Raw genomic sequence first — 26,081 nt, 5'->3', positions numbered from 1 at the left:
CGTCCCACTGAGGTTCCCAGGGGGTGCCCATGTCTCAGCCAGATCCCTGGTGGATGCCCATGTGCCAGTAAGGTGGCAGTGGCAGCTGCACGCCCGGGGCCCCGTGGGTTCTGTCCCTCCAGCAATAATCCGAGGCTAATCGCACTCCTCGCTCTCGACGGTTAAGAGCACCCGCGTGCGGCAGTGCTGGCTAGGAAACGCGGCAAAAGTCCTGCCGAAGAGCACCCGACCGTCTTCGTTTACTAGCACGCTCCAGACCAACAAAACGTAGGCACGCGTCACGTGAAAAGCGAGACGTTTTCCTACTGACCCACGTACTGCCCATCTCTGGGTAAGGAAGGTGCTGGGCTTTCTTTCAAGACGCTCGGCTGGTGAGGCACACGGCCATTTCTGCCTCGGTACCCAGCAGTGGCGCAAGGGAGAAAACAGCAGGCCTCTGCAGGGTGAGAGTTAAGTTGGGTCAGTCACGAAAGAGAAAGAACCAAATGCCTTGTTGCAAAGCGTGGCGTGTTGGCCCGTGCGGGTCTCTCTTTTGAGCAGAGGTGACTGTGGCTGCAGATGTACACGATTCTCTGCTCTGACAGCTGGACGGCAGCCAGGTGACCGGGGGAGAAAGCCAGCCTCGTAACGACCGTCGGGGAGCACCCAACGGATGCTGGTCCCGGCTTTAATCCCCTACAACGGTCAGATCCGAGTAGCATTTCAGTATTCAACACAGGAGAAGGGATCAAGCTGGCACCAGCTCACCTCCCAGCTGGACCTGGAGCACGGTGGCCCACCGGTGCCACCTACCAAGGCCTTCCAGGAGCCCAGCGCGGGCACAGAAGGGTCGTGCTTGTGACTAAGGAGGCCAACAGCAGGAAAGCCTTTGCATTTCTTCGTGCTGAAAATACATCACAATTCACGGAATGGCTGCGGTTGGGAGGCACCTCTGGAGGTCAGTTTGTCCAACCCCCTGCTCCAGCTCTGCTGCCTAGAGCCTATTGCTCAGGACCTTATCCAGATGGCTTTTGAGTATCTTCAAGGCTGGAGCCTCCACAATATCTCTGGGCAACCTGTGCCAGTGCTCAGCTGCCTCCACAGCAAAAAAGTGTTTCCTCATGTTCAGAGGGAACCTCCTGTGTTTGCATTTGTCCCCATTGACTGGCTCTGTCCTGTTTTCCACCTTCCCTTCTAGTACTTATATATATTAATAAAATTCCCCCTCAGTCTTCTATTCTCCAGTCTGAACAGTCCTAGCTCTTTCAGCCTTTCCTCATAGGAGATGCTCCAGTCTCTTCATCACATTCATGACCCTTCACTGGACTCTCACCAGTAGCTCCATCTCTCTCTTGTACTGGGGAGCTCAGAACTGGACACAGTACTCAGTTGTGGCCTCACCTGAGCAGAGAAGGATCACCTCCCTCGACATGCTGACAACACCCCCTCTAATGCAGCCCAGGATACCATTACCCCTCTTTGCTGCAAGGGCATATTGCTGGCTCATGGTAAACCAGGACCTTCAAGGCCTTTTCTGCCAAGTTGCTTTCCAGATGGATGGCCCCCAGCAGGTACCGGTGCATGGGATTGTTCCTGCTCAAGTACAGGACTTTGCCCTTCCCTTTGTTGAACATCAAAAGGTTTCTGTAAGCCCATTTCTCCAACCTGTCAAGGTCCCTCTGGATGGCAGCACAACCCTCTGGTGTACCAGCTACTCCTCCCAGTTTTGTGTCATCAGTGGACTTGCTGAGGCTACACTCTGCCCCATCATCCAGACCTTTAATGAAGATGTTGAACAGGACTGAACCTCATATTGACCCCTGGGGTACATCAGTAATTACCAGTCTTCAACCAGATTTCATACCACTGATCACCACACTCTTGGGCCCAGCCATTCAGCAAGTTTTCAATCTATCTCACCATCTGCTCATCCAGCCCATACAACAACTTTGCTATGAGCATTTTATGGGAGACCGTATCAAAAGTCTTACAGAAGTCAAGGTAGACAATATGCACTGCTCTTTCTTCATCTACCACTCCAGTCATTTCATCATAGAGAGTTATCAAGTTGTTTAAGCATGACTTTCCCTTTGTGAATCCATGCTGACATAAAGTGATTTGCCACAAAGATATTTACCCCTTTGCTAAAAGCAGTCTCACCCTTGACTAATCCTCCACCATGCCTGTAAGGTCTTCATGAAATTCAGTTGCCTGTCGTCTGTTCAAGAGATTTAATGGGAAGGGCTGAACTTGGCCATCTCTGTCTCATCCTGAGAGCACAGAGGAGTTTCACAAAAGCAGCCCAAGCCATGTGTGCAGCAGGACTTGCTGAGAGCTGCCCGGCCAGCCAAAAGCCAGAGCCACTGCCTTCAGCACCTCCTTCTTCACCAAAGCAGTCTGTGCTAGGAGGTTTGTTCCAGGTCTGGCTTTGACTTGCAGAATTATGACCATGTTGGTCAAGTCTCCTTCCACACTGGGACCACAGCCAGCAACACGCAGCACCAAACAGGAGACAAGAAACAGCAGCATCCATGTGTTTTGTCTTTATTCACGGGGGACAGGAGGCCACTATTTCATCTTGAGAGCTGTCTTGGCTGCTTAAGCTGAGAGGCCTCACCAGTTCTGCAGGGCTTCAGTCCCTCTTACCTATGGCTGCTACCTAGAATTAGCCAGTGCCAGCCCTTGATTATGGCAGAGCTGACATGCCTTGTGGAGCGTCTGCAGACAGGGAGTGGGATAAAAGGCTGTCATATGCCCCCATCCCATATCAAGAGGGAATGAGTTTGCCCCAGCAGTGGTCACTGGGAGAGGCATTTCCTTTCTTGTTCTCTTTGTTTAAAAAAAAAATAAAAAATAAAAAAAAATTAAAAAATCATCAAAGTTTGTCTCAGCTCACATGGGGCTGGAGCATGATGGAGCATTCAGCGTCTAGGGTGTTCAGCTTTTAACCACACAGAGCAAAACCAATGCTCTGGAAAGACTGAAGAATCATCAGAGGGAGCAAGACTAAGGGTCCCTGCTCCAGGCTTCGTGGGATGCCTATGAAACTTTGTTTTCAGTGGGGTGAGTCAGCCCAGCAGCATGGGCCAAAGGATCTTTCCTGGCTACCATCCCACCACATTCCCTTCCCTAGCTCCCACCAAGTCCCTGCCGCAGTCCAGCTGCCCTACCTTGCTCTCCAGGCATTCCCAGACCTGCAGTACAACCCCCCCCAGGCTCTCCTGGGACACGGCTGTTGCAGCACTACCAGGTTAGGGGAGACTAATTCTCATCCTGGGCAAGGGAGGGCACTCCATGGGCAGCCCCAGGGACAACATACTGCAGAGACTCAGTGTCCTCCACCAGGACACAATGAAAGGGACACAGGCCAGGCAAGAGCATGCTCTGAAAAAGGGGAACAGAGGACTCCAGGGCATCCAGTTTAATGCTACCCAGCTGGGACCTGTGGATGCCCCATATGGGGATGCTAGGCAGCCCAGGAACCACTACACACTTCTGCCCTGCCTCAGACAGGCTGCTCAGGAGCTGCCTTTCATCATCCATCGCTCATTTCTTTCGGAAGAGGCTGGTTCTCCCTTAACCATATCTTACAGACCCCAAATCACCCATCCAAGAGCAAAACCGTTCCAAGTAAGGAATGACAGACACACCTCTGACCTTCTACAAGCCAACCTCCAGGCTCAGGGTTGAGCCAAGGGCTCAGCTAGGAGTCCCACCACACACAGGGCCACTGAGCACCAGAGGGGCTCCCCACCCAAGCCAGGCAGTGAGACTGCCAATAGACGCCAGCTGCTATGTTTATATTCTCACATACCCAGTATCACCTACCAGGTTCTTGCTGGAGGGTGTGACAGCAGACCCCCACCTGTGGTGGGAAGGGGTGTCAGACACAGAAAGGGATGCTGTTGAGGGACTGAGACCTGGAGGTGCAGAGACGATCAGGGGAGGTATTACACACCATTCTCCCAACTCCCAGTGGCATCGTGCAGTGCCTGCCAGAAAACCAGGCTGCTCAGACCTGAACAGCAATGGCAGGAGGAGGCAACCCCAGCCCAGTCACAAAATCCATGCCACACTCAAGCTGCCACCTCCACCACAGCCCATCCCTTCCCTGGGATGGAGAGCACTGTGATACTAAATCAGCTGTTGAATGCTCTTCCTTCCTTACCACCTTTGAAGTGAAGATCCTGACACCAACATCTCTCAGGACCCTCTTCCCAGCCCCCTCCCAGCAACACTGAGCCTGGCAAATACCTTATGGCAAGTAATTTTACGTTATTCTGCATTTACACAAAAATAGAGCAATTCTATATTTATAGAGATTTATAGCCGGTTCCGTGCTGGAGGAGTTATTGAGCAAGGCCAGGAGCTGTGGGCGGTCCAGGCTCCCGAGCAGCCGGCTGCTTCTCATTCAGCATTTCCAACATACAAAATTAAAGGCATTCGTCTCCGTCTGGTTTCTTAAATAGATAAGGGGGGAATGAACGGACAGTATGTACAGAAGGGCAGTGGCAGGGCCCGAGCGCCCTCCGCCCCCAGCCTCACGCCTGCCGCCTGGGGTCAGTGAGGCCGGCTGCTGGACTCTGAGGGCTGCCGCTGCCGAGGAGGAGTGTAGCCATTCAGGTAGCCGTTGCTCTGGCGTTTGCTGAGTCCTCCGTTAAGAATGTCCTGGATGTGCTGCACTATCAGATTTATGGCCACTGTGAGCAAAAGGGAGGGAAAGACATGGGGGAGAGATTGCATTAGGATCACTGCAAATAAACTAGAGCCAAGCCAGAGACGATGACCCTGATGTCCCTCCCCTGCTCCTATCCTCTCCTATCATGTGGTGGGGAGCTGCAGCCCTGCGGGGAGAAGCTGCCCTGCTGGGACTTCATCCCTCTGCCCCAGCTGAGCATGGCCCTCAAGCCAGTATGGTCAGGCTGATTCCAGCCAGGTGGAGACCTGGCTGTCCCAGTTGCACATCTGGCCTTGGAGAAGCACATGTCCCTTTGTGTTGGATGAACCAGGAGTTTGCCTGGAGGCACTGCACATAGACGGGCTCCCAGGCTTTATCAGGGGAGCACAAACTCCCAGTCACTAATGCTCCAGGCAGCAGCAAAGGGGAGAGGCTCATCTCAGCATGTGTGTAGTAACAGTATTCTCTTGGGTGGCAGTGCCCTGAGTCACCTCCGTGGCTGGTCCTGCTACCTCCTACGTAACTCTGCCACAATCGCAACAGCCCAAACTTGGCTCCAGGATGTAATGGCAGGGTCTGGGTGCACTCACCTTCATTATCTGCTCCTCTGGGAATGATCACATCAGCATACTTCTTGGTCTGGGAGGAGAGAAAGCACTGCGTTATGGGGAAAGTGGAAAGCCACCAGGCTGGGGTACTGTTCCTGTCTCCTGGGGCAGGTCCTTCCCCTCACCAAACCCAAACCCCATAGGAGGTACGTCATTGTTGATAATACATTTTGGATGCTCTTATTTGTCTTCTGCTCTGTGTTTTGAGGGCCATGCTTTGCATCTTGACTCCATTTTCAGGAGCTCATACAGATTCCACTAAGAGGCAGTAAGAGATATCCTAACAAAACCTGAAATTAAAAAGCCTCATGATCGCAAGACTCCAGCAGCTGATGCTTTTGGGAACAACCTCCTCCCCGAATCCAGCCAGACTTGGTACAAGAGCAAGAGCTGGCATGCCTGGGCTATGTAGACATGCAGGGTACAGCCATATGATCTGCTTGGGCTGCAGGGAGAATTTTCTGTGAGCATCGCTTGCAAAAAAGGTCTGATTCAGGACACCAGTCCTGACTCATTTTCACCTGCAGGTGCCAGTCTTAGTTTCCTCCCCTTTTTGTGTCAGCTTTTACAGCTGATCAGCTTCCTGACAGCCAAGCTCTACCAGCAGTACAGAAGCCAGCCTGCTGGGCAAAAGGTGTCATCTGACACCTCCAGGTGCTTCCAGCCATATCAAAAATCACCAGGACATGCTGGACCATTTCAGTGCTGGACCAGCTGACCCAGAGCTGATTTAGGAGCCAATAGTGGGTGCTGAGCCTGCCCAACGCCCACATGCAATTGCTCTGCAGCTGAGTGCACCAGCACATTGGAAGTGGGAGCAGATCACTGCAAAGCTGGTGGGTAGGGACAAAGCAGTTGTTTTCTACCCTCCTTGTTTCACATTTCATCCTTCTACAGACTCTTCAACAGAAGAGACTGATGCAGCATCTGCTGCTTTGCAAAGCTGCGGATTTACCTTGCTGGGGACTTGCAAGGAAGGGAGCCACCAAGCTGGACCTGTCTATCAGGAAAAGACTTTCTGGGATAACACTGGAATTGGACCTTGGTCCCCAGAGCCACAACCAAGTGAGACAGAGAAAAGGGTGCTGCCCAGGAACCAGGAAAACATCTTGTACCACAGAAAGAATCAGCCCCTCTTATGGGAAAGGGCAGAGCTGGCCACACAGACAGGCACAGAGATGTTCCTGAGGCTGGAAGCACCGGTTCAATTCCTGCCTGTGGTGCTGGCCAGCAGTTCCCAGGTTGCAGGACTCTGCTGGCTCAGTTCTTCCAGAATTAGAAGAAATTCCTCATGTAACTACATCTGCTTGAAAAGCCTTGAGAACCAAGGCATGGCCTCCTCTCCACGACAGCCAGGAGAGGTGTGCAATGGCTAGTCCTGCAAACGTGCTATTTTACCTGCAAGTTCTGCAGGACTGCAGTGGTCTCCCACATGCAAAGTCCCTGTCTGCTAGGGAGCCTTGCCTCTGTTATCAGCTCCCAAAGTAGCTTCCTTTCTCCAGGAAGACCTTGCAACCCTGGCCCCGAGCAAGGTCTGTCTACTCTACAGCTTGGCCTCTCACCAGCCAGGAAACGCAATCTGCAAGGCCACATCCCACACCACAGAGTGAAGGAAGAAGCTCCCCTGCTCTCCCAAGCAGCCAGCCAGCAAGAAGCCAGCAGCACTGCAGGGTGAAAAGGGCAGGCAAGACAGCCCAAAACAGGAGGCAGACACAGCAGACACTGCCTGGGGGCAGGGATCTCCCCTTCTCCGGCTACATGCAGCCAAGGATCTTCCCTCCCGGGCTGGCATCTGCTGAGCTGCCTGGTGTTGGTTTGTCAGGCTCTGTGCAGGGAAGAGTTTCTCTTGCCATGTTGGCCTTCTCATAGGGGAAGGTGATCTCACCAGGAAGGCGGTGGCTGTATAAATAGTCCCCATCTCACTCTGCCCGGCCAGCACTGGCACCCCCATTTTCACCAGTGCCTGCAGGGAGGGAGCAAGGCAAGGCAGGCTGACCTGAGTTCTGGGGCACTTAAATGCTCCTTTCTGAGGAGCTGGGCAGGGTACGAGGCATTTTTGGCAGACCCCGTGGGTGTCACTCCCCTTACTTACTGGCAAACAGAACTCCTCGAAGGCAGGCTTGACGAAGGTGATGTACTGAGATAAGATCTGCTCGAGGTCCCTGCCTCGCTCACTGATGTCTCGTAGCACTATGGGGAAGACGTAAGGCACAGTCAGGAGCCGAGACATGAATCACTCCCTCCCCCTTCCCTTCAGTACAGCCTTTGGCCAGCCACCTGGGTATTTTGCCTGAGGTCTCTGTTCCTGGAAGCTGCTGCCCACATGTCCCAGCACACCCCAGCCCAGCTACATGCTTTTAACCTGCTTCCAAGCTTTCCCAGGAACCAGGGGCTGGCTGACCTGACCAAGGGCTTTTCTTGGCCTCCCTCCCTTCTCAGCTCTGCAAGCACATTCCAGTTCTCCCCAGTCCCGACTGTTCCCAGACTCAACCCTTGCATCCCTCCTGTCACTCTGCCCAGCCCTTGGCCTAAGGACGGGGCTTTCTCTCAGTTGTCCCAGTGCAGAGGTGCCCAAGAATAGAAAAGCAATGCAGTTCACCCATACACACATTAAGGCGCAGTTTAACTCAGGTCTGCAGCGGTGATGAGAGTAAAACTCACCCACCTACCCAGCTCTGGCAGGCTCCTTGTGCTGTCCCCAGCTGAGTGGGATGGAAAGGCAAAGCAGGCTCCCACAACCAGAGGCTGAGGAGATGCTTGGAGGAGATCAGCTCAGGAGGAAGCCAGGAGGCAGGAGAGCAAGCCGGCCTCCTGCTTGTTCTGCCGTTCAGGCCTTGCACCCGGTTTGCATGAGGTATTTGGGCCATTGCCATCTCCAGTCCAAAGCCACTTCAGCGTGGACAAGTGCCCCAGTTCAGCAGGAATTCAATCTACGGGTAAGAGCCAAAACAGCCCTGTGGCCGAGCAGACAGCTCTTGGCTCTCCCCAAGGGGCTGCCTGGCTTCTCCCCAGCATGCTAGCGCCTGGCACTGCATTCAGAGCGAGCTTTCTCCACATGCCAAGCAGAGCCAAGCCACAGCACTGCCAGCCTGCGTGACCTGCTCGGCAGCCGCTGCCCGTGTGCTTGCGGGGCCAGGACAGCGCTGTTCTCCCAGGGCTGGCTTGGCACCATCCCCGCAGCTCTGTTTGCCCTCAGCCAGCAACTCCGCAGCGTGCCCTTTCGCAGCCCCGTGCAGGGGAGGCGATGTGGGGGGGAGAAGGGGCAGGCAGCGGGATTTGTGCCAGCTCCCTGCCTCTTCCAGGAATGGCTCAGTCCAGCCCAGGCTGCTCTAGCCAGCTCCATGCCTTCTTCAGAGAGCGGGAGCAAGCCCCAGCTCAAACAATACAGAAAAACAGGCAAGGAAAATAAAACAGAGAGACTTTTCTTTCCCAGGTCCCACACCCTGTTTGTTGGCTGCTCTGGGGTGGGGATAGAGCACAGCGAGGGTGTATTTACAGCACACCCGGCCTGGGATGGCGTGCAGGAGGCCTGTGAGCTGCACGGGGTAAGTGCCCAGGCTGCAGGGGCTGGTCCTGACAGGGCAAAACTCTCCTGCCTGCTCCCAGGGCAATCACCCCACACACAAACACGAGTCAAGCACCCGCTGTCTTGTACCTGGCCCCAAAGCAACAAGCCCCAGCAACCCAGACTAAGACCACACACCCTATCTGGAGGTATCTCCTTCTACTTGCAGGGCAGGAAAATGTCCCAAGGACAGATCGGCACCCGTCCAGAGCCAGCAGGCAGACATCACTCAAATCAGTCCCGAAACACGCACGTGACACCTGACTTGGTCTTTGTTTTACAGAAGCTGGCCGAGGACAGGGCAGCGAGGGACCTCAGCCAGAATAAGCTTTGCATGGATCAGGCTGTTTGAGGCACCTGACAGACCTTGCCCCTTGCACTCTGGTAGCAGCGTTTTTCTTGGGAGAGGTGCTGAGATGGGGACAGCGCGAGTTGCATGTACCGAACCCCCGCACTATTGATTAACTGAGCTGTCAGCTACATTTCCAGGAACCTCATCTCCCACTGCTGCTCAGCTGGGAAGCCCGTTGCTGCAACTCTTCAGGACTTTTGGGAGAGCAAGATGACTCAGGGCCATGTCACAATGCAAGATCCTGACTTTTGCTACAAGCTGCCTTCAGCTACATTCCAGGGACATGATTGTACCTTCAGCACCTCACACACAGGCTCTCCTTTCCCAGAAATGCCAGGGAGACATACAGTAAACAGATTTACTGCTGCAGTGGTCCTACCAACTCCTGACCGCAGGCCAGGAGACTGCCAAATGGTCAGTTCCCTATCAGGAGGCTGATGAGTTGCCCTAAGTAGGAGACACCAGCACCTCAACCAGCCTAGCTACCCCTTTGCAAGGCTTTAGCCATTGATGGTGGGTGGGAGAAATACCCCAAGAATGGCCTGGGCCCATGTGGCTCAGGACTCCGTTCAACAGCTGCAGCATAACAGGGTTTAGCTCTGTATTGTGGTTGGCAGCTGGATGGTCTTGGTTCTTAGTCAATGGGATCTCAAGTAGTTCTCAAGCTCTGAGCTCACAGTTCTGTACTAAATCTGAAGTGACTGAACCACACTCTCCAGAGTATGATAGGGATGCGCGCACACAGTCACGTGGCACTGCAAATGCACAAGGCAACTCCTTGCCTTTAGACAGCTGATACAAGGCACTGCCAAAAATGTATTCTACCCCGTGGCTGGGTGTGAACCCAAGTTCTTGCACAGCACAGTCTGCTTAAGGGATAAGGCTTACATTGCAGGATCTTGCAGATGTGAATCTGTGACCTGCTAATATGTCTTCCTGCAATGACTGTGCTGTCACCTCCCTGGATGAGTCATGCAAGAACAGTGGGCAGGGTCAAGAAGGATGCGTAAAAAGGAGCTTTTAATCAGCACTGATGACATTCCAACAGTGGAGGAGGCTGTGTATCCGTCTGACAGCAGGAGGGCAGGCAAGACCAGTTCTGTCGCAGAATGGAACAGTCCCATGCACAGGAGCAGTCCCAGGCTGATGCACTGAAGACACAGAGGTCTGGACAGGACCTCTCCGCTAAGTCATCTTCTGCATCCCCAGACACCCTATGAAGGCTGTCAGAGCCAGGCAAGGGTAGGGACAGTAGAACAGTAGGGGTAGAACTGAATTCTGCCCCAAGAGTCCCCAAAGGCTTTCTTAATCATCCAGGAGGCTCAGGTGCTACATCAGCGACCCCAATCCTAAAGGCTGCTTTGAAATGAATGGCAACTCAAGCCATGCAGACCCTGCAGAGCTGGAGTCCCTCCTATGTCAGCTGGCAACCCACAGCCAAGCCAGCTGGACGTGGGGAGTCCTAGAGAGGGATATTCTGGTTTCTAGGGCTCTTTGGCACTGGAGTGATGGCTTTGGGGACAAGTACCACAAAGAGGCTCCACGCTGTGCTGGCTGTGCTTGCATAGACCAAGATGTACAACCAGACTCCTTATCCGCACCAGCCACAATGGACACCCTCACACCCAAATGCCATCCTCAGAGCACATCTATGCTACAAGTCCTGAGCAGATCCATCAGGCACTGCCTTCTGATTGAACTGTCAAGATGCTTTGCCTTACCCATTGCACCCTTCCCCTGCTGGTACCTGCTGACTGTCAGTAGCTGCTATTCAGCTGATGGCACAGGGCTGGTGCCACAGGGCCATGTGAGAACACAGCATGCTCAGTAGTCACACTGCTGCATGCATCAAAGGAGGAATCCCAGACAAGGTAGCAAAAACCCCACTGAATCCTAAGAGACATGGAGCAAGGTGCTCTCCACTGCCATAAGCTGCCATATGTGACATTCTGCACTGGGGAGGAAAAGCTCCCCGGCTCTTTGCTAGCAGCAGCACAACTTTGTGCCAATTCCAGTTCTGCTCTGGTCACTGTCACCTGCCTCTGCAAACAGCTTCCCAGATCAGTTAAGTAACATTTCCGTCCCTGCTGCACAAGGCATGTTCAGGCCTCACCTCTGCGGGACAGCCGAGTGTCTGCATCCGTGTCCACAAACAGCTTCATGCGGAAGAGATCCCGCACCTCCTGGCTGTAGAAGGCCAGGATGCCTTCAAAGAGCACCACGTCGGCAGGGTAGACAGTCACCGTCTCCTCTTTCCTAGCAGAGGGAAGGAGAGTCAGAATATGCTGGTGGTGGGAAACAAGCCAAGAGAGGTGGGGGGAAACAGCGGTGCTCCTAGGCACTGCTCCAACCCTGGGACATCACTGCTGCACCAGGGGGGCAACCAAGGAGAGAGCAGACCTACCCCACCGCGGTGAAGGGAATCCAAGGCATACGTACGCTTCCTAGAAGGACAAACAGCAGAGCAGGAAGCAGACTAGCCCCTGTCCCCCCACCTTGGCCAGCTGCTGCTTGCAAGTGTTACGTGCCAAGCTGTAAAGCCCAGAAAGCCTATGTATGGGGCTTGACCCATGGGAACCTGCAAGGGCCACCTCTGCTCCCCTGGGAACCAGGCAGCACTACTCCCCTGAGGCTGCAGCACTTCTGTGGGAAATGGAGCAGGGTCACACCATCCATGACCAACACAAGCATGCAAAACCAAGCCAAACACGTGCAAGGGAAGAGTTATAGGAGCAAGAACTGTCATCCTCCTCCTTTCCTGGCAGTGCTAGGCCATTTGAGCCTGGAATACTTGTTAAAGCTGCAAACACAGAGTTTATGGGGGGAGGAAGTGTGGATGGGGGAAGGAAAGGGGGGCCATAACCCCCCCTCCACTGATGCCTCTATGTTGCTGGATGCCACTGCATGGCTGCACAGCTTTCCAGACCCTCAGACTGCGCCTGTATCTGCACTGGATCCTCTAACCAAGGGGTCTGGAGTAGTTAGGATTGAAACTTTCAGTTGGCACGTTAGGCGCCTAAGAGTGGCGCAAGCGGAGGGACAGGCGGTTTGGGCTGGCAGGTACTGCGCCGCAGGGCGTTAGCAGAGGCACAGCAAGGCAGGAGCGGCTGTTAGACCTGGAGTGGGAGACAAAGTCATAGACAGGAATCTGGACCGTCTTCCCTTCCGTGATCTCTTTGAGCGTTTTCACGATCAGCTCGTTGTCAAAGGCATCTGAGGAGAGAGGAAACGTTACCCGAGGCAGCTTTGCAACCTTTCCCACCCACCAGACACTGAGCTTAGCCTAGCCAGAGCCACTGGCACCCTGCACTGGGGACAGACAGACACACAGACTTGGGAGGAAAGCCCTGCACGTCCCCATAGGCATAGCAAGGCCCAGCTCTCCTGGAGCCCCCGGGGTTTCACTGCTTTGCACCAGCCTGGGATCTGGCCTGCAGAGATGAATACTGCCCTTGTACGGTGACGCTGAAAGCCCAGGCTCGGGAAGGCATCTTCCTCCAGGGCTCCAGCCCTTGGAGAGACTGCAGCAGTGTTTCAGTCCCGAGTCACTGGACAGACAGGGCTCTGTTTGATCGGTGCTCGCTGCCTCCAGTCATTGTCCTCGTGGGGACGAAGGGACAGCAGCTCTGGAATTTCCCCACCAAGCCCGGAGATAGTCCAAAGAGCCCCTGTTGTAGCAACGGGGCACAGCCCCCTCGGTGGAGGGGTTTGCAGAGCAGCTGCACAAGACGGTTCCCTCCTTGAATGAGGGACACAGAGCTGCTGGCTCCAGGGGGCTGTGCCAGGCCAGATCTCCCTGGTCCCAACCCAACTGCACCAGAAAGGTTTTCAAACTGGGGGATGCTTTTGCAGGGAGAAGAGGAGCGTCTTAAGGAGTTTGGGGGTTCACAACCTGCCCTTTCTCATCCCAAACACTCCACCTGAGGCAGTTTCTTTCCCAAGAGAGACAGAGGCTGTACTGCAGGGGACACAGGTGGCCCCCAGCCACCCTGCCAGGGATGTACCCTGCTCCACAAGAGCTTAACTAAGCCACCCGCTCCTGCCCCATGAGGAGACAGAGTCCCAGTGTCCATGCAAGGCTCTCCACTGGTGGAACAGGGGGTCCCACTCCAGCCCTCACCCCCCACTGCGTGGCAGAGCCCTGGTGCTGTTCTCCATTCACCTGGGTGGTCAAAATTGAACTGGCCTTTGAGTGCTTTGGATTTCTGCTCTGAGGTGAGGACCCTGTAGAAGCTGTCTTGACTCACGATCACCACCTGCTTCTGGCGGTAGTCCACCTCGTTCTGGCCCAGCAGCTGGACGATCTTGGAGCACACTGAGGACTGGGAAAGGAACAGCAAAGGAGGCAAGTCAGCAGCAAGTGGTGTCTGAGCCACACAGGGAGGATGTCCCCACGTAACAGCCATTCCTGGGTGCATGCAGCACTGCTTGCTGGATCTAACAGATGCTAACAGTGGCACAGCCACTGAGGGAAAAGCACTCCAGAGGCATCACCGTGGGGCCCTTCAGTATGAAAGCAGCATCAAGCTTGCTCCCTGCCTCTCTCTTCTCCATCCCTATGGCCTGCCCACAGCTCCTATTCTGGGCACAAATGGCAGCAAGAAACCAGCTGGCTGCTGCCTGGGTTCAGCTGCATTCCCAGGGTCCCCGCGGCCAGCTCCAGCCTGCCCAGCAGCTCCGCAGGGAGCAGAGCTGCGTGTGGTACCAGGGCTGAGCCTCCTCCCTGGGACGCAGCCTCAGTGCCTTGGTTCCCCCAGCCCTGGTCCAGCCCAGAAACCCCACCACGTCATGGGCAGGGAGGGAGAGAGCCCTCAGAGAAGGAGAGCCAGGTTGTTTTCATACCCTAAACAAAGCCCAGGATGAAAAGACACCGGGAAGAGAGCCCTGGGACTTTATCAGCGATGCCTGCCACAGCTGCCAGGGCTGGGAGGAGCAGCCACAAGCATATCCTGGTGCTTCTTGGCACAGAGAGGCTAAGGGCACTGCAGAGCCAGCGGCTGAAGAGCCACGTGGCTCTGGCTGCTGGTACAAGACCCCCACGAGCACTGCTGGCACAGGGATCGGCACCTCACGCACCGCATGGAGCGGGCTGAGTGCCGGTGGCCAGCATCGACTCTCTGCTGGCACTGCAGCAGGCACCAGCTGCATGGCCGAGGGTCACGCCAGACCCCGCCATCATGACTTGAATCAGAGTACAGCTTGGGGGACAAATCCCAAAGCCTGCTTCAGTCCCTTCTCCTTAGTCATACGAGTCCTTGGCCGCTGCACAACACAGCGGCGTTAACTGCATCACTAACTGGCAGCCGGCACGCCTGCCCCAGCCAGCGAAAGCCAAGGTCAGGCCGGCGGGGGAGTGCTCTGCTGCCTGCAGGAGCCATATCCATCAGCCCCGCTCCTGCCCCGCTGCATCCACTGTTGGGGGAGAAGTGGGTGCTCCTGGTGCCAAACTAAGCTGCTTTATCTCCTGCGAATCATGCTTGCTGCAGATGCCCAGCTGAGCCCATCCTGGCCTCGGTTACCACAAATACTCCTCACTGAGCGCTCTGCTTTGCAAAGAGAGGTTTGCTTGCTCCAGCCTGCCTCCCGCAGCCCTGCCCGTGGCTCTTTCCACGCTCCCACCTCCCTGCTGGCTCAACCACCTGCTCTGTACCTGGCTGGCAACCTCCAGATGCAGAGCTGAAAACAGTGGTGAGAGGGAACAGGGAGGGGAACACATGCCTGGCAGAGGAGGTCACCCCAGCAGGCAGAGGGCAAGGCTGTTTGCCGGAGAAGCTGGAAGATTTGACGGCATTCCCGTCCCCAGAGACTGTCTCTTCCCCTCCAGGCCAGGCTGACCTGACTTGGCTGCGCTGTGAGTCAGCCCCAGCCCAGCTGGAGAGCCTCCGCACACAGCACTGCTGCAGAGCAAACTGGCTTGGGCTGCCTGACAGCAGTCCTTGTGGCCCTGGGCACAAGTTTGGGTTTCAGGTCAGGGATGGGGTCTCCCTGAGCATCCCACCTTCTTCTCCTGCCTCTCATGGCTGGCAAGTTGTGCTTCCCAAGCCACGTCGGCAGTCCTGCCCTGCAGCAAGCTGCTACCACCCAGAACAAAGCACTGCAAATCTGTGCCAGTCACTCACCCTTCAGCAGGCGCAGACACAAAGCCAGAGCCCATTCTCTGTTTCCTCTGTTTTCCCACTCCCCACATACTTCTCCAGCACAGTTCAGCCCTATTGCTTATCCAGCTGTATCCCATAGCTTTCACAAAAACAGGGCGCACACAGTGCCTCTCCTCCACTTTTCCTCCCTGCTCTCTCCCCCAGACGCTGCTGCCTTCCCGTGCTGCCCGTGCAGCGAGGAGATGCAGCACAGCAGGGTTCAGCCTTGGCCACAGCTGCCAAGGACACCAAACTTCCCAGGCTCTTTGCAATTAGGAGTAAACCACCTCCCAGCACAGCCACCCAGAGAGACCTCCAGCCTGTAGATCAGCAGGGTCCACATGGATCTGCACCAGAAACAGCTTTCCCCAGCCCAGGAGAGGGAGCAGGGCTGCTTTACTTTGGATCAGTGAAAGGAACACAACAGTTGAACTCACACTCTCCCCTTGGATCTCAGCATGTAGATAGACAATAAAATAATTTGAGGGCATCAGACAGTTCCTGCCAGTCTTTCTTCTGCCTTACACACCCTAATCTCTGGTCTACTGATCCTGGAAAGCTGAGAAAAGAGTCCCCATCAGCTCTGAAAATCACCCTCCTGTTCCATACCCTGCAACTTGAGACACCTGATGGTGAGAAAAACCCAAGGAGAAAGTAGCCTTCAGCAGCTGGAGACCAGAACACGTTCTCCCACCTGGGCCCAGGATGAGGATTGGAGCATATCCTGGCTGCATTTACCATCCAGTGTTCTGGGGTGGCAAGTGCCTCTTGCAAAAGCATCCAGGCAAATGCTACGGACCCTTCCCTTTTCTCTGGGGGGCTTTGGAGAGCTATCAGAAGTGGTGGAGAAGGATGATCACAAGGACATCCTGCTCTCAGGACTGAACTCAGGTTCAGCATACCATGTTGCCCAGGTGGGCAGGAATGTCACCTCTGGGTTCTAGGAAAAGGCACACCTCTCACCTCGGTCCCACAGAAGGTGTGGGCCATGGCACTGCTCACACATTATACCTGCATAAGTGCAGCAGGACATAGGGACAGTGGAGAACATGGCACGTTCCTCCAACCCAAGGGCTGCATTCAGCTTGCTTTACTGGGGCAGCAAACCTTGGCAAGGTCTAAGTGAAGAAGGTTTTTCCTTTCCTCAAGATCATTTGTGATGGAAACAAGAACGGTTCATGAGGGCATTCCCTGATGCCAGTCTGAATACCTCCTACAGCTGGACAGGCAGTTTTTCCCCTTGGTCGATAAACACGCTATGTTAAGGAGGAAGAAAAACCAGAAACACAGAGGTTACAAATTCCCCTACGCAGTGGGAACAGAAACTCCCAGCCCCAGGAAGCGTCCCTCCAAATGAAAGACACATGTCCCCTGCTTAAACCCCCTTTCCCAAACCAGCACTGCATACATGCACATGACTGATATTAATCAGAAGTGTGAAAAATCCACTAATAACTGGAAATGATAGTAGTTAGGCTCTGGGGAGGCCTGCAGGTGCCCAGAAAGACCAAGACCAAAGCATGACTGAAGTACTGTGCCAGGGTGCAACCAGTCTGGATGCATGGTAACCCAGGGGACGCATGGTGCTGACACATGCACTTGGCACCCACTTCAAGGGACAACCTGGGCTCAAATTCCTTCCTTTGCCAATTCCTAACTGCTTCTCCCAGCGGAGATGACAATTGTTTCTTCTCTGAGAAGCCCAGGACTGCAGAGGCAAACAGAGGATGACTTGAGGAAGATGACATGATGCTATAGATGAATCCCAATACAGAAACCCTGGGATTTGAGCCTCATCCCTAGCTCTGCCCTGTGTGACACATCTCATCTACAGGAAGACGAGAGGCATGACAGGGCTCCTTGCCTCCGCTCAGCCCCTTCCCCAGACCTACAGTGTCCACACACCTCGCCATGACCCAAAGCAAACACTGATGGTGATTCAGCCGCAGCGCACTCCTGGCAACAGGAGGCTTTCTCAAGCAAAAGCCTTCCCCTCCTCCAGAACTTGTTTAAAACTAAATATAGACAGGACACAGCAGCCTCTGAGCCTCCATGGTTGCCAAGCAGACCTTTCCCATGTTAGCCACATGAAACCCATGCAGGACTTTCCAAGCATGCAGGCAGGGAGCTCTGGGCTCTCTGCTATTGTTCATGACCTTCCACAAGCTGCAAGGGGAATTCAGCTCCAGGTTTGAGCAAACTGGCTGCGACCCACTGAGCTACACTCCCCCAGATTTTGTGCTTGAGCTGCTCCCTGGGAAAGCTGTGCAAACCAACCCACACCACACACAGACGGTTGACAGGGAGGTATCTGCACATCACAGCACAAGAAGCAAACTCAGAGATGTTATTCTTGAACAGAAGCAGCTGCAGCTCCCCTTTGCAGGATTCCTCCTCTGAACCAAGCACACAAATAACCAGTGTTTAAGGAAGAAGTACAGCTTTATTCTGCTGGGAGGGGAAGATGCAGAGGGCACCTGGGGAAGAACTCCAGCATATTTTCCCAAAAGGAGAGAGGTGGCGAACAAGGGAAGAAACTCAATGAACGGGTGTTCAGAGCCCTACCCCTGACATTTATTTGAAAGATATTAATTACATTACATATTTAATTCATATTCACTCATGGCCTATAGCCAGCTGCTCAGATATTCTTCAGGAGTTAACTAATTCCCCAATATTATTATGCAGATTATCCCACAATCCCTCTTGGGTAGCTCTGATCAGCCAGTGAATTCCAACTTCAGGTGGGTATTAGAGAGAAATGGACACTGATGGACAGTGCTACAGTTAACCATTATGTGAAGGTACCAGGCAGGACACAGCTGATGCTTTCAGCCCCACCTTTGCTGCGGCAGACAGGGCAGTATGGGTACTTCTGCCCCTGGCTGGTAAGGCCCATCCTGGGCTAGGAGGAATCCGTAAACCTTGTGCACGTTGATATGCTAAAACCCACTTGCTGAGAGCAGTCCATCCCTCCCCAGGGAGCCTGGCACTGCAGAAGGACATCTACATGGATCTGCTCGCTAGGCTCCCAATACAGCAGCATGGAGGACCTCCCATCTTCCCAAGGACTCTAGACGAGACACCTAGCAAAAGGGACTTATACCAGATAAAGTGATTCCGGCACTAAATAAACACTGAAGCTGCCAGTCCCCTCAGGAGCAGCTAAAGGGACAAGGGCTGTGCCAGAAGCAAGACCTACCAGGAGAGGAACGTGCTGGGCTCCAGTGTGGAAGGAAGAGAGGCGCAGACTGCCGCCACCGCTGCAGGCTGCTCGCCCTGAGCCAAGACGCTGCTCACCACGAGGACAGTCCTCCCCAAGAGAGCAATGCCCTTGGCCCACAACAAATGGTACAGACAGGAGCAAGGACAGACTGCAGCAGTCACATCCCACTTCCCACCAGGGAGAGAAGCCCAGAGGTTTATCTGCCATACTCCCCCTCCTACAGGATCTGGATGTGAGCAGGCTTGGCAGAGGCTGTCAATGGCTTTGCATTGGCAGGAGCCTGGTTGGGGTATCCTCATCACAGGCCTGTGGATAAAACAGTCTCCAGTTTGGGATCTGGCAGGATTTTCCCCAAGATCACAGCAGGGACCACTGGGTCCCTGTTGCATTTCTCTGATGTCCCCTGTAGCATGGTTCCCTTTCCAGGCATCACAGGGGACTTTTACTCAATTGGGTCCCTGAAATCAAGAGCCATGGTAATGCTGCTCTTCCATCCAGCTTATCTCCTGCAGCACACCAGTTACGATTTTGGTCTCTTTTTGTAAGGTTATGTTAATTATAGAGTATTAGGAAGTGCTTGGTGGACTGGGGTGGCACACAGAACAGCTACCAAATTGGGAAGGGCCCCAGAACATCTATTAAATGTCTGCCTGTGACTGCAGAGAGCTAGTTCATGACCCACGCAATCCTTTCCAGTCCTAATGGAGCACATCCGTATGGCAGCACTGGGACTGGAAACTTGCTATTCTCGTACCAAAAGCCTGGGCCTCCACCCAGAGCTTTCCCAGGCAGGTTCACCATTCCTGCCTTTCCCTTTGTGAGCCACAAGCCAACCAGTCCGGGACTGGGATAGCCAGGTTTCTGTTCACTCACCCTGGGATGCTGCACACGTGGTCAGCAGTCCTGGGCTGGAGCATAAACAGGGACACACAAACACAGAGGATCCGAACACAGATTACATGCAGAGAGGGAAACAAACCCCCTAACACAATCCCTCCCAATCCACCAGTTTTGGACGCAGGATATTTTTCTCAAGCCTCTGCTGCAAACTCCACAGCCTGGAGCTGGCTGAGCCCACAGGACTATGGTAAGCAGGCTCCATAACGAACTCATATTCAATCAGTAACAGGAAAGGGCTGACCCATCAAAACGTCCTGTGTATCAGTCTGATCAGGGGCTGGCACAGAATAACGTTCTAGTAGAAAGTTTGACGAGTCTCTAGCACACATTGACACCAGTGTTTAACAAGTCAGATCTTGTGATTCAGGGTTCCTGCCAGCCACAGAACAAGCGTCACCAGGAAATGGTGCTGAACCAACACCGGACTGCTGCAATCCCTGCTAGTCCCCCTCCCACGGCTCTCCCCTGGGTTTCTTTGCCTGGCATCCAGGTGGTGACATGGTGGCAGTGACCCACAGGCTGCTGTGGGGGACCTCAGGCCTTGCCAGTGTAGGGGACTGAGCTCTGTCATGCCAGAAGCCCCATGGGGAGAGGGAACTGCCTCATGCAGAGATGTGCTGCAGCTGGGGCCACTGCTTCCCTAAGGACCAACACACTGGCTGTCCCACCCTGGCTGGCGATACCAGCCTTCTTCAGCCTCCTGGCTAGCTGACTCCTCTAGGCAGCCAGCTCAGCCTCAGACAGCATTTTTGGTGTTTAAAGCAGAAGTGGCTAATGGATTAACAGTGAAGAATACACCTGGCTGAAAACACACTGCAATTTTGGTGTTCTGCAGCCTGGAAACTCTCAGTCTGCATGTTCAAGCAGACACTTCCAACGTTATGTGCTAACTCAAGATCCAAATGATGCAGCCACTGGGCCACAGTGGTATACCCATATTCAGCCCTCACTAGTTTGAGGGCTGGGCAGCCAACAAAAGCTTTCAGCCCTTCGTAAATCCATCTTTTCTTACAACCTCCTGTTGGAAGGTAGCAATCAGCATCTCACTTTGCAGCACGTGGGGACAAGCAATTAATGCTTCAGCCTGAGTTCGAAGAGCTCTCCCCACCCCTGCAACCACCCCAGCACCAGATGGAGTGAGCCACTCCAGCCAGCAGAGCTGCAAGGTCCCAGGAGCTAAGCTGAAGTGAGGACACATGAAGAGCTTAAGGAGGTATCCCAACACTTTCCAGCTCATCTCAGTAGTCAGTTTGCTGAACTTTCCTCCAGCCCGCAGCCTGGCTGCCTGCCTTGCATGCTGCAGTCCTTTGGTAGTCAGGAATCTCTTGTGGGAGGGAGGGAAAAAGCTGTTAGCACAAAGACCATGGGTATAAGAAGGTAACAAGAACTTGAGCAAGGCGCTTGAAAGCATATAGGATGAAAGCAAATGCTACAACCAGCCTTGGGAATCCCTCTGAGGAAATAAGGCAGTTGCAGTCCTCTCCAGCTTTGGCACAGGAGCGGGTCTTAATGCCATGTCATCTCCTCCACATCAGGAGACTGCAGCAAACTTTGCCCAGGCTGCACAGTGCTTGGATTTTGGGGGACAGTGAGAGAAATGCTGCCTCCCAGCAAGCTTTTGTGAAGAGCCTGTCCCAGCTGAGCTGACACAAAGCAGCTACCATGCAGCTGGCACTGCCCTCATACAGGCTGCAGCGTCACAGCCTGCCCAGGACCTCTGCGGCTCCCCACTTTTGCTCCCGGCACAGTCCAGACTTCTTTTAAGATCGAAAACCAGTAGAGTGCTCAGGTTTCTACCTCCTATTTGAGTACAAAAAGTTACTCAAGCCTCTTTCGCTCACTAGGGAACAGCAGTCAGCCTTTGAATTTGAGTTCTCACCAGTCTGCCTTTAAGAAATACCAGCCAAACACTCCCCCCAGCTCTTTGGGGAAGGCTGGCCACTTCGGATGCCAGCTTCCCCAGGGCACCACACGACACAACAAGTCGTGGCAAGCTATAAACACGATCCCTTCCTTCCACAGCCTGACTGTGCTGGTACATCAAGAGGGATGGGGGGGACTGTGGAGCCTTTTTCCCCACCATCAGCAGTGGGAGGAGCTGGGGGGGGCCCTTGGAAGGCAAATGCCCTCCGTTATCTTCGGACTGGTGTGCTGCCAAAGGGGTGTGTTATGACAACAACCCTCAATTGGTGTGAAGGCGGGTCAGATAGCTTTGTCGCTTTCCCAGTGGGAAAGGTGCCTGCTTTGCTTTCCCTGTAGGAGCATTTTGTTTTCACCCAGCACCAGCACACCAGCACAGCAGACCCTGGGCTGGATTTTAGCTGCAGGCAAGCCCTTAGTTGAGCAAACCACACCAGCCCCACCACTACTTTCCTGGCACATGCTGAGGCACTCAGCATCACCTGGCACAGGGCACTGTCACTAGCCTGATGGGGGACAACCCCACTGCACCCCTGCCTCGCAGCTGCAACAAATGTGAATTTGAGGGTCTGTGTGCACAAGCCCCAGGTCCTTTTTTCCTACTACTTCTCCTCCAGCAAGCTTTTTTTTTTTGCCATCTTATTTCTTGCAGTCTTTTCCCACAAACTTTGTACTGATCTGCTGGATTCCCTTCAACGGGCAGCACTGCACAGAGGTTTTTAGCAGCCAGCAGTCACTGGAGGGGGGGAAATCAAAGCTGAGAGACAGGAAAAGCCAGTCAGTACATCTCCCTTGCTAGAAAGAACCATTTCCCTATTTTTTTCTAAGGCAGCCTGCCTAAGCATTTTCACTTTGAAGTTGAGAACAACTGTGGCGTATTGTACTGTAATCACTGCTTTTACCTTGTGGGCCAGAGACACAGTGTTCAGAGACATAACAGTTCAGCAGCGCCAGACACGATGTTGTTAGGACAGCTACAGAGAGGCAGACCCACGCATCAGAGAGCAGACAAACCCAGTGCGTTTGAGTCACCAGGAGCTGTACTGCAGGAACAATCCAGCTTTGGTTCCCAGTGGAGGAGATTGCATCCTCTCTCACCATCCCTCCCCTGTTATATCTGGATTTTTCCCCCTTGCAGTAGCAACAACAGTCCAAGAATCAATAGGGTACCCAGAGACACATTCTTAAAACACTGTTATTATGGCTGAGGTACAGCAGTTGGTTAATGCCATCCTTTCAAGAGAAAAAAGGGCCCCCCTCCAAACACAAATCAACCCAGAGATACAAGGGTCTACCCTCCTCCTGTAGCAGCCCACATTCAGCTTCCTTAACAAGAAATATTTCAAAGGTATTGCTACTTCCAAATCTATGCATGCTCTCTGAAACGCCTCTTAAAAATGCAGGTAGAACGTCTTGTGCTGCCCTGCATAGGAGGGCCGATTAGCTGCGGATCTGGTTTTACTGCTCTTATACAAGAAACCCAAGTAATTTTCCTTTTCCTATTAAGATAGAAAGCAACCTACCTCAGGTTAAACAAATAAAGAAAAACCCACTGTATGAAATAACTGCGGAGGGCGGGGAGCCGTAGCGTTGCCGGAGTTGCCCTGCGCTGCAGTTTGGGTGTAGCAGCCCTCCAGAGAAAACCCGCATTAACCCCGGCCGGAGCGGCTCCCCCCAGCGCGGCGGCCCCCGCAGCCCTCCGCCCCGCTCCTACCTGCCGCTGCCAAGGACCATCCCCTCCCGGGCGCAGCAAGGAGGTCGTTCTGCCGCTGTGAGTCAGCATTTACTGCAGAATTTCCACTCCTGCTACCCCAAAGTTGGCCAGAAAAGGGCACCCCCATGCACGACCGACACCATTTGAAAAAAAAAAAAATTTAAAAAAATTTAAATAATCGCATCGTACCCAGCGCGCCCTACGGGTCTGCTGCGGGGCGAGCAGCCCTTGGGGACACCGCAAGTGAAAGGGTGACGGCGGGGAAGCGCTCATTAAAGCCACGGGAGCGAGGATTTTGCGGGGGGGGGGGGGGGGGAGATGCTGCCTGCATCCCGGCCGGGCCGGGGCCGCCCAAGCCCCCCGCAGCCCCCAGCCCTGCCCGCTGCCCTCCGGCAGCCCACCCCTCGGCGAGGCGGAGGGGAGCAGGGTCCCAGCCGGAGCGGGGTAAAGCCTGCACCCACCTCACCCCCCCCTCCCTCCACGTGTCCCCGGGGCTACCGGCCGCCGACCTCCCGCGGCCGCCGCCCGGGCAGAGGAGGCCTCGGCGGCCCCGCTCTCGCCGCCACCGCCGGCTCGTCCACCCCCCGGGCCGTAGCGTGCACCGCCGGGGCGGCGAGCGAGCCCGCCCGCCCCCGACCCCACCACCACCGCCACCGCCACCACCACCGCCACCGCCGCCTCCCCCGGCCCGGCGGGGCCCCGGGGCAGCGCACGTGGCGGGGCGGCCGCTCGGAGCCGCCGTGCTGCCATGTGGCCGCCGCGCCCGGCGGGAGGCGCGGGGAAGGGAGGGACGGGGAAGGAAGGCTGCGGCGCAGAGCTCCCCTGTCGCGCCATCCCACCCCACCGGGGCTCCCCCCGGACCACCACCACCGCGAAGCCCCCCGCACCTTGCCGCTGGCCGTGCCGCCGCTGACCCCGATGAGGAAGGGCTCGCCGCCGCTGGGCTGCCCGTGCTCCTCCAGCCTCTGCTCGCTGTCCCCCGCCATCCTCCCCTGCTCGCAGCAGCAGCAGCGCCGCCGCCTCGCCTCCTCCGCCTTCGCTCTCCGTGCGGGGCTGGATTTATCTGATGAGTCAAGGGCCTTCCTCCCCGCCTGGTTCACATCCCCGGCGCTGCGGCTCCCTGCCAGGTGCCTGCTGCAGCTGCACATGCTCCGGCCCAGCCTGCCGGCGGGCTGCGCGGCGCAGAACGGCGCAGAACGGCACGGCACGGCGGCCACATGGGCCAGCGCCTCGCCGCCGCCTTCCCCCGCCCGGGGACAAAGGCGATGCGACCGCCCGGTGCACCGGCCCTCGCTCCCTCTCCTCGCCGGCTTGGTTTGCCCCTCTGCTCCATGAGTCCCGTTGCCCACTCGCCAACAGCCTCCGGTGAACGCTGGGACCACACCAAGGTGGTCCCCAGCAAGGTGGTCCCCAGCAGGACCCCCGTTGCATGTCCCCCCACCCGGGCCCTGGTCCTGTGAGAACTTAGGAACGCTTATTAACGACCCCAAACCAGGAATAAAAACTACGCTTATGTCTTTGGCAAATGGGACCCACCCGGGAGGAGCTGCGAGCGCTCTGGAGGCCAGGATTCAAAGTCAAAATGCTCTTGACAAAATGGAAAAAGGCTCAGCAAAATGTAGGGTGCACGTCCACGCGGGCAAGTGCCAAGCACTGTACTTAGGTTGGGGTAATTATCCGTGAAAATGCAAGATGGGAACCTGCTGGCTAGCCAGCCCTTTTACAGATAAAGATCCAGGAGTACAGCGGATCAAAGAGTCAATGCCAATGCCCTGCTGCTGTGAAAAAGGCAAACGTCCCACCGGGACTTATAGACGTAGGTAGGATGCGGTAGCTAACTCTCTGCCAGGTACCAATGCCACTGGGCACTGCGTTTCAAGAAAGGTAAGACCTGATGGAGAGTCTCCAGTGGGGTCTCGGGAACAGCTTGAGGCCCGGCTTTGCACTAAACTGCGTGTGTTTAGTCTGGGGAAGAGAGGGCTGCGGGGACACATCATAATCTCTTCCAAATACATAAAAGGCTGCCACAAACAGGAAGGGAATACATTTCTCTTACCCATGGGGATTGGAACAAAATGATGCCAGCTCAAATTGCAACAAGGGCAATTCAGGATAGACATTCAGGGACATTTTCTCAGTGTGAGAATGGTTAAGGCCTGGAATAGGTTGTTTAGGGAGAGTAAGGACTCTCCATTACTGAGGATTTAAAAAAAATGCACTAAGCGAGCTCCCGTATAAAAAGTTTACAGTAAAGTTGATCCTGCGTTGGGGCAGGAGATGGCTTAAGCAATGCCTTAAGGTTCCTCCTGCCCCTGTTCACAGGACCATAAGCTTCAGCAAGGTTTTTAACTTCCCACTTCAATACAGCAAAACAGGTGTGGAAATGTTTGCTGGATGGGTCCCACGTCCCAGCCCTCATCGCGCAGGATGTGAGAAAGGATCTCCTTGGGAAGGCATGGCCCCTCTCTTCCCACCGCTCCCAATTCTCCTCCAGCCGTGCCCCCGCAGACTGCGGCTTGTGGCATTGGAGCATGGCACTGCGCACGGCCAGTGCCAGGGGAGGAAGTGCTATATGCGGACGAGAACTTCCTGCGGGGATGAATTCCAGCGGATTCCCACGGCCTCATGCCAGTTTCCAAGCGCTGACTGTGGGCACAGCTCCTGCGCACACCGCCGGGCCCCAGCAGCTATTCACAGCTCTTCTTTCTTACCCCCACACCAACACACTCATATCTGAATGGCAAAACCCCCTTAGCGTGTTGTGACCTCCGGGTTATTTGGTTCTCCAGAGAGGCTCACTGCTGCCAGCCTCTCTGCTGCCCTGCTTGGAGGCAGATCAAAACCTCTGCTGTGCTGAAGCTGTTTTGGACTGTGCTGTTCATCCACCCCAGAGCTGAGCATCTCTGCAGGTTGCCCATTGTGGCATTTCATCGCCAGTTCCCCTTCTAAACCAGACGCTTGACACGTGGCAGGAGCAGACACACTTGTAGAGGGAAGGATAA

General features: G+C 54.8%; 1 protein-coding gene across 1 annotated transcript; it reads right to left on the bottom strand.

The window, feature by feature from the left end:
• Positions 1 to 4,230: 4,230 nt before the first annotated feature.
• UCK2 (uridine-cytidine kinase 2) lies at positions 4,231 to 24,199 on the bottom strand. Its single transcript, XM_075038498.1, has 7 exons — positions 23,967 to 24,199; positions 13,345 to 13,504; positions 12,299 to 12,395; positions 11,296 to 11,438; positions 7,358 to 7,455; positions 5,248 to 5,296; positions 4,231 to 4,679 (listed from the first exon to the last, which is right to left on the bottom strand). The coding sequence occupies exons 1-7, from the start codon at positions 24,063 to 24,065 to the stop codon at positions 4,540 to 4,542; spliced, it is 786 nt and encodes a 261-aa protein (XP_074894599.1). The 5' UTR covers positions 24,066 to 24,199; the 3' UTR covers positions 4,231 to 4,539.
• Between the last annotated feature and the right edge of the window lie 1,882 nt (positions 24,200 to 26,081).

The sequence above is a fragment of the Buteo buteo genome, chromosome 10 (assembly GCF_964188355.1).
Source record: "Buteo buteo chromosome 10, bButBut1.hap1.1, whole genome shotgun sequence".
Classification (NCBI taxonomy): Eukaryota; Metazoa; Chordata; class Aves; order Accipitriformes; family Accipitridae; genus Buteo; species Buteo buteo.
Note: the sequence above shows the minus strand (reverse complement) of the source record. Positions and strands in the feature narration are given on the sequence as shown.

Coding starts and splice junctions, on each gene's coding strand:
- UCK2 (XM_075038498.1), bottom strand. CDS start 24,065: ATGGCGGGGGACAGCGAGCAGAGGCTGGAGGAGCACGGGCAGCCCAGC. Junction 13,505..23,966: donor GCGGCACGGCCAGCGGCAAG/GTGCGGGGGGCT, acceptor TTCCTTTCCCAG/TCCTCAGTGTGCTCCAAGAT. Junction 5,297..7,357: donor TCGAGGAGTTCTGTTTGCCA/GTAAGTAAGGGG, acceptor CTCTCCTCCCAG/ACCAAGAAGTATGCTGATGT.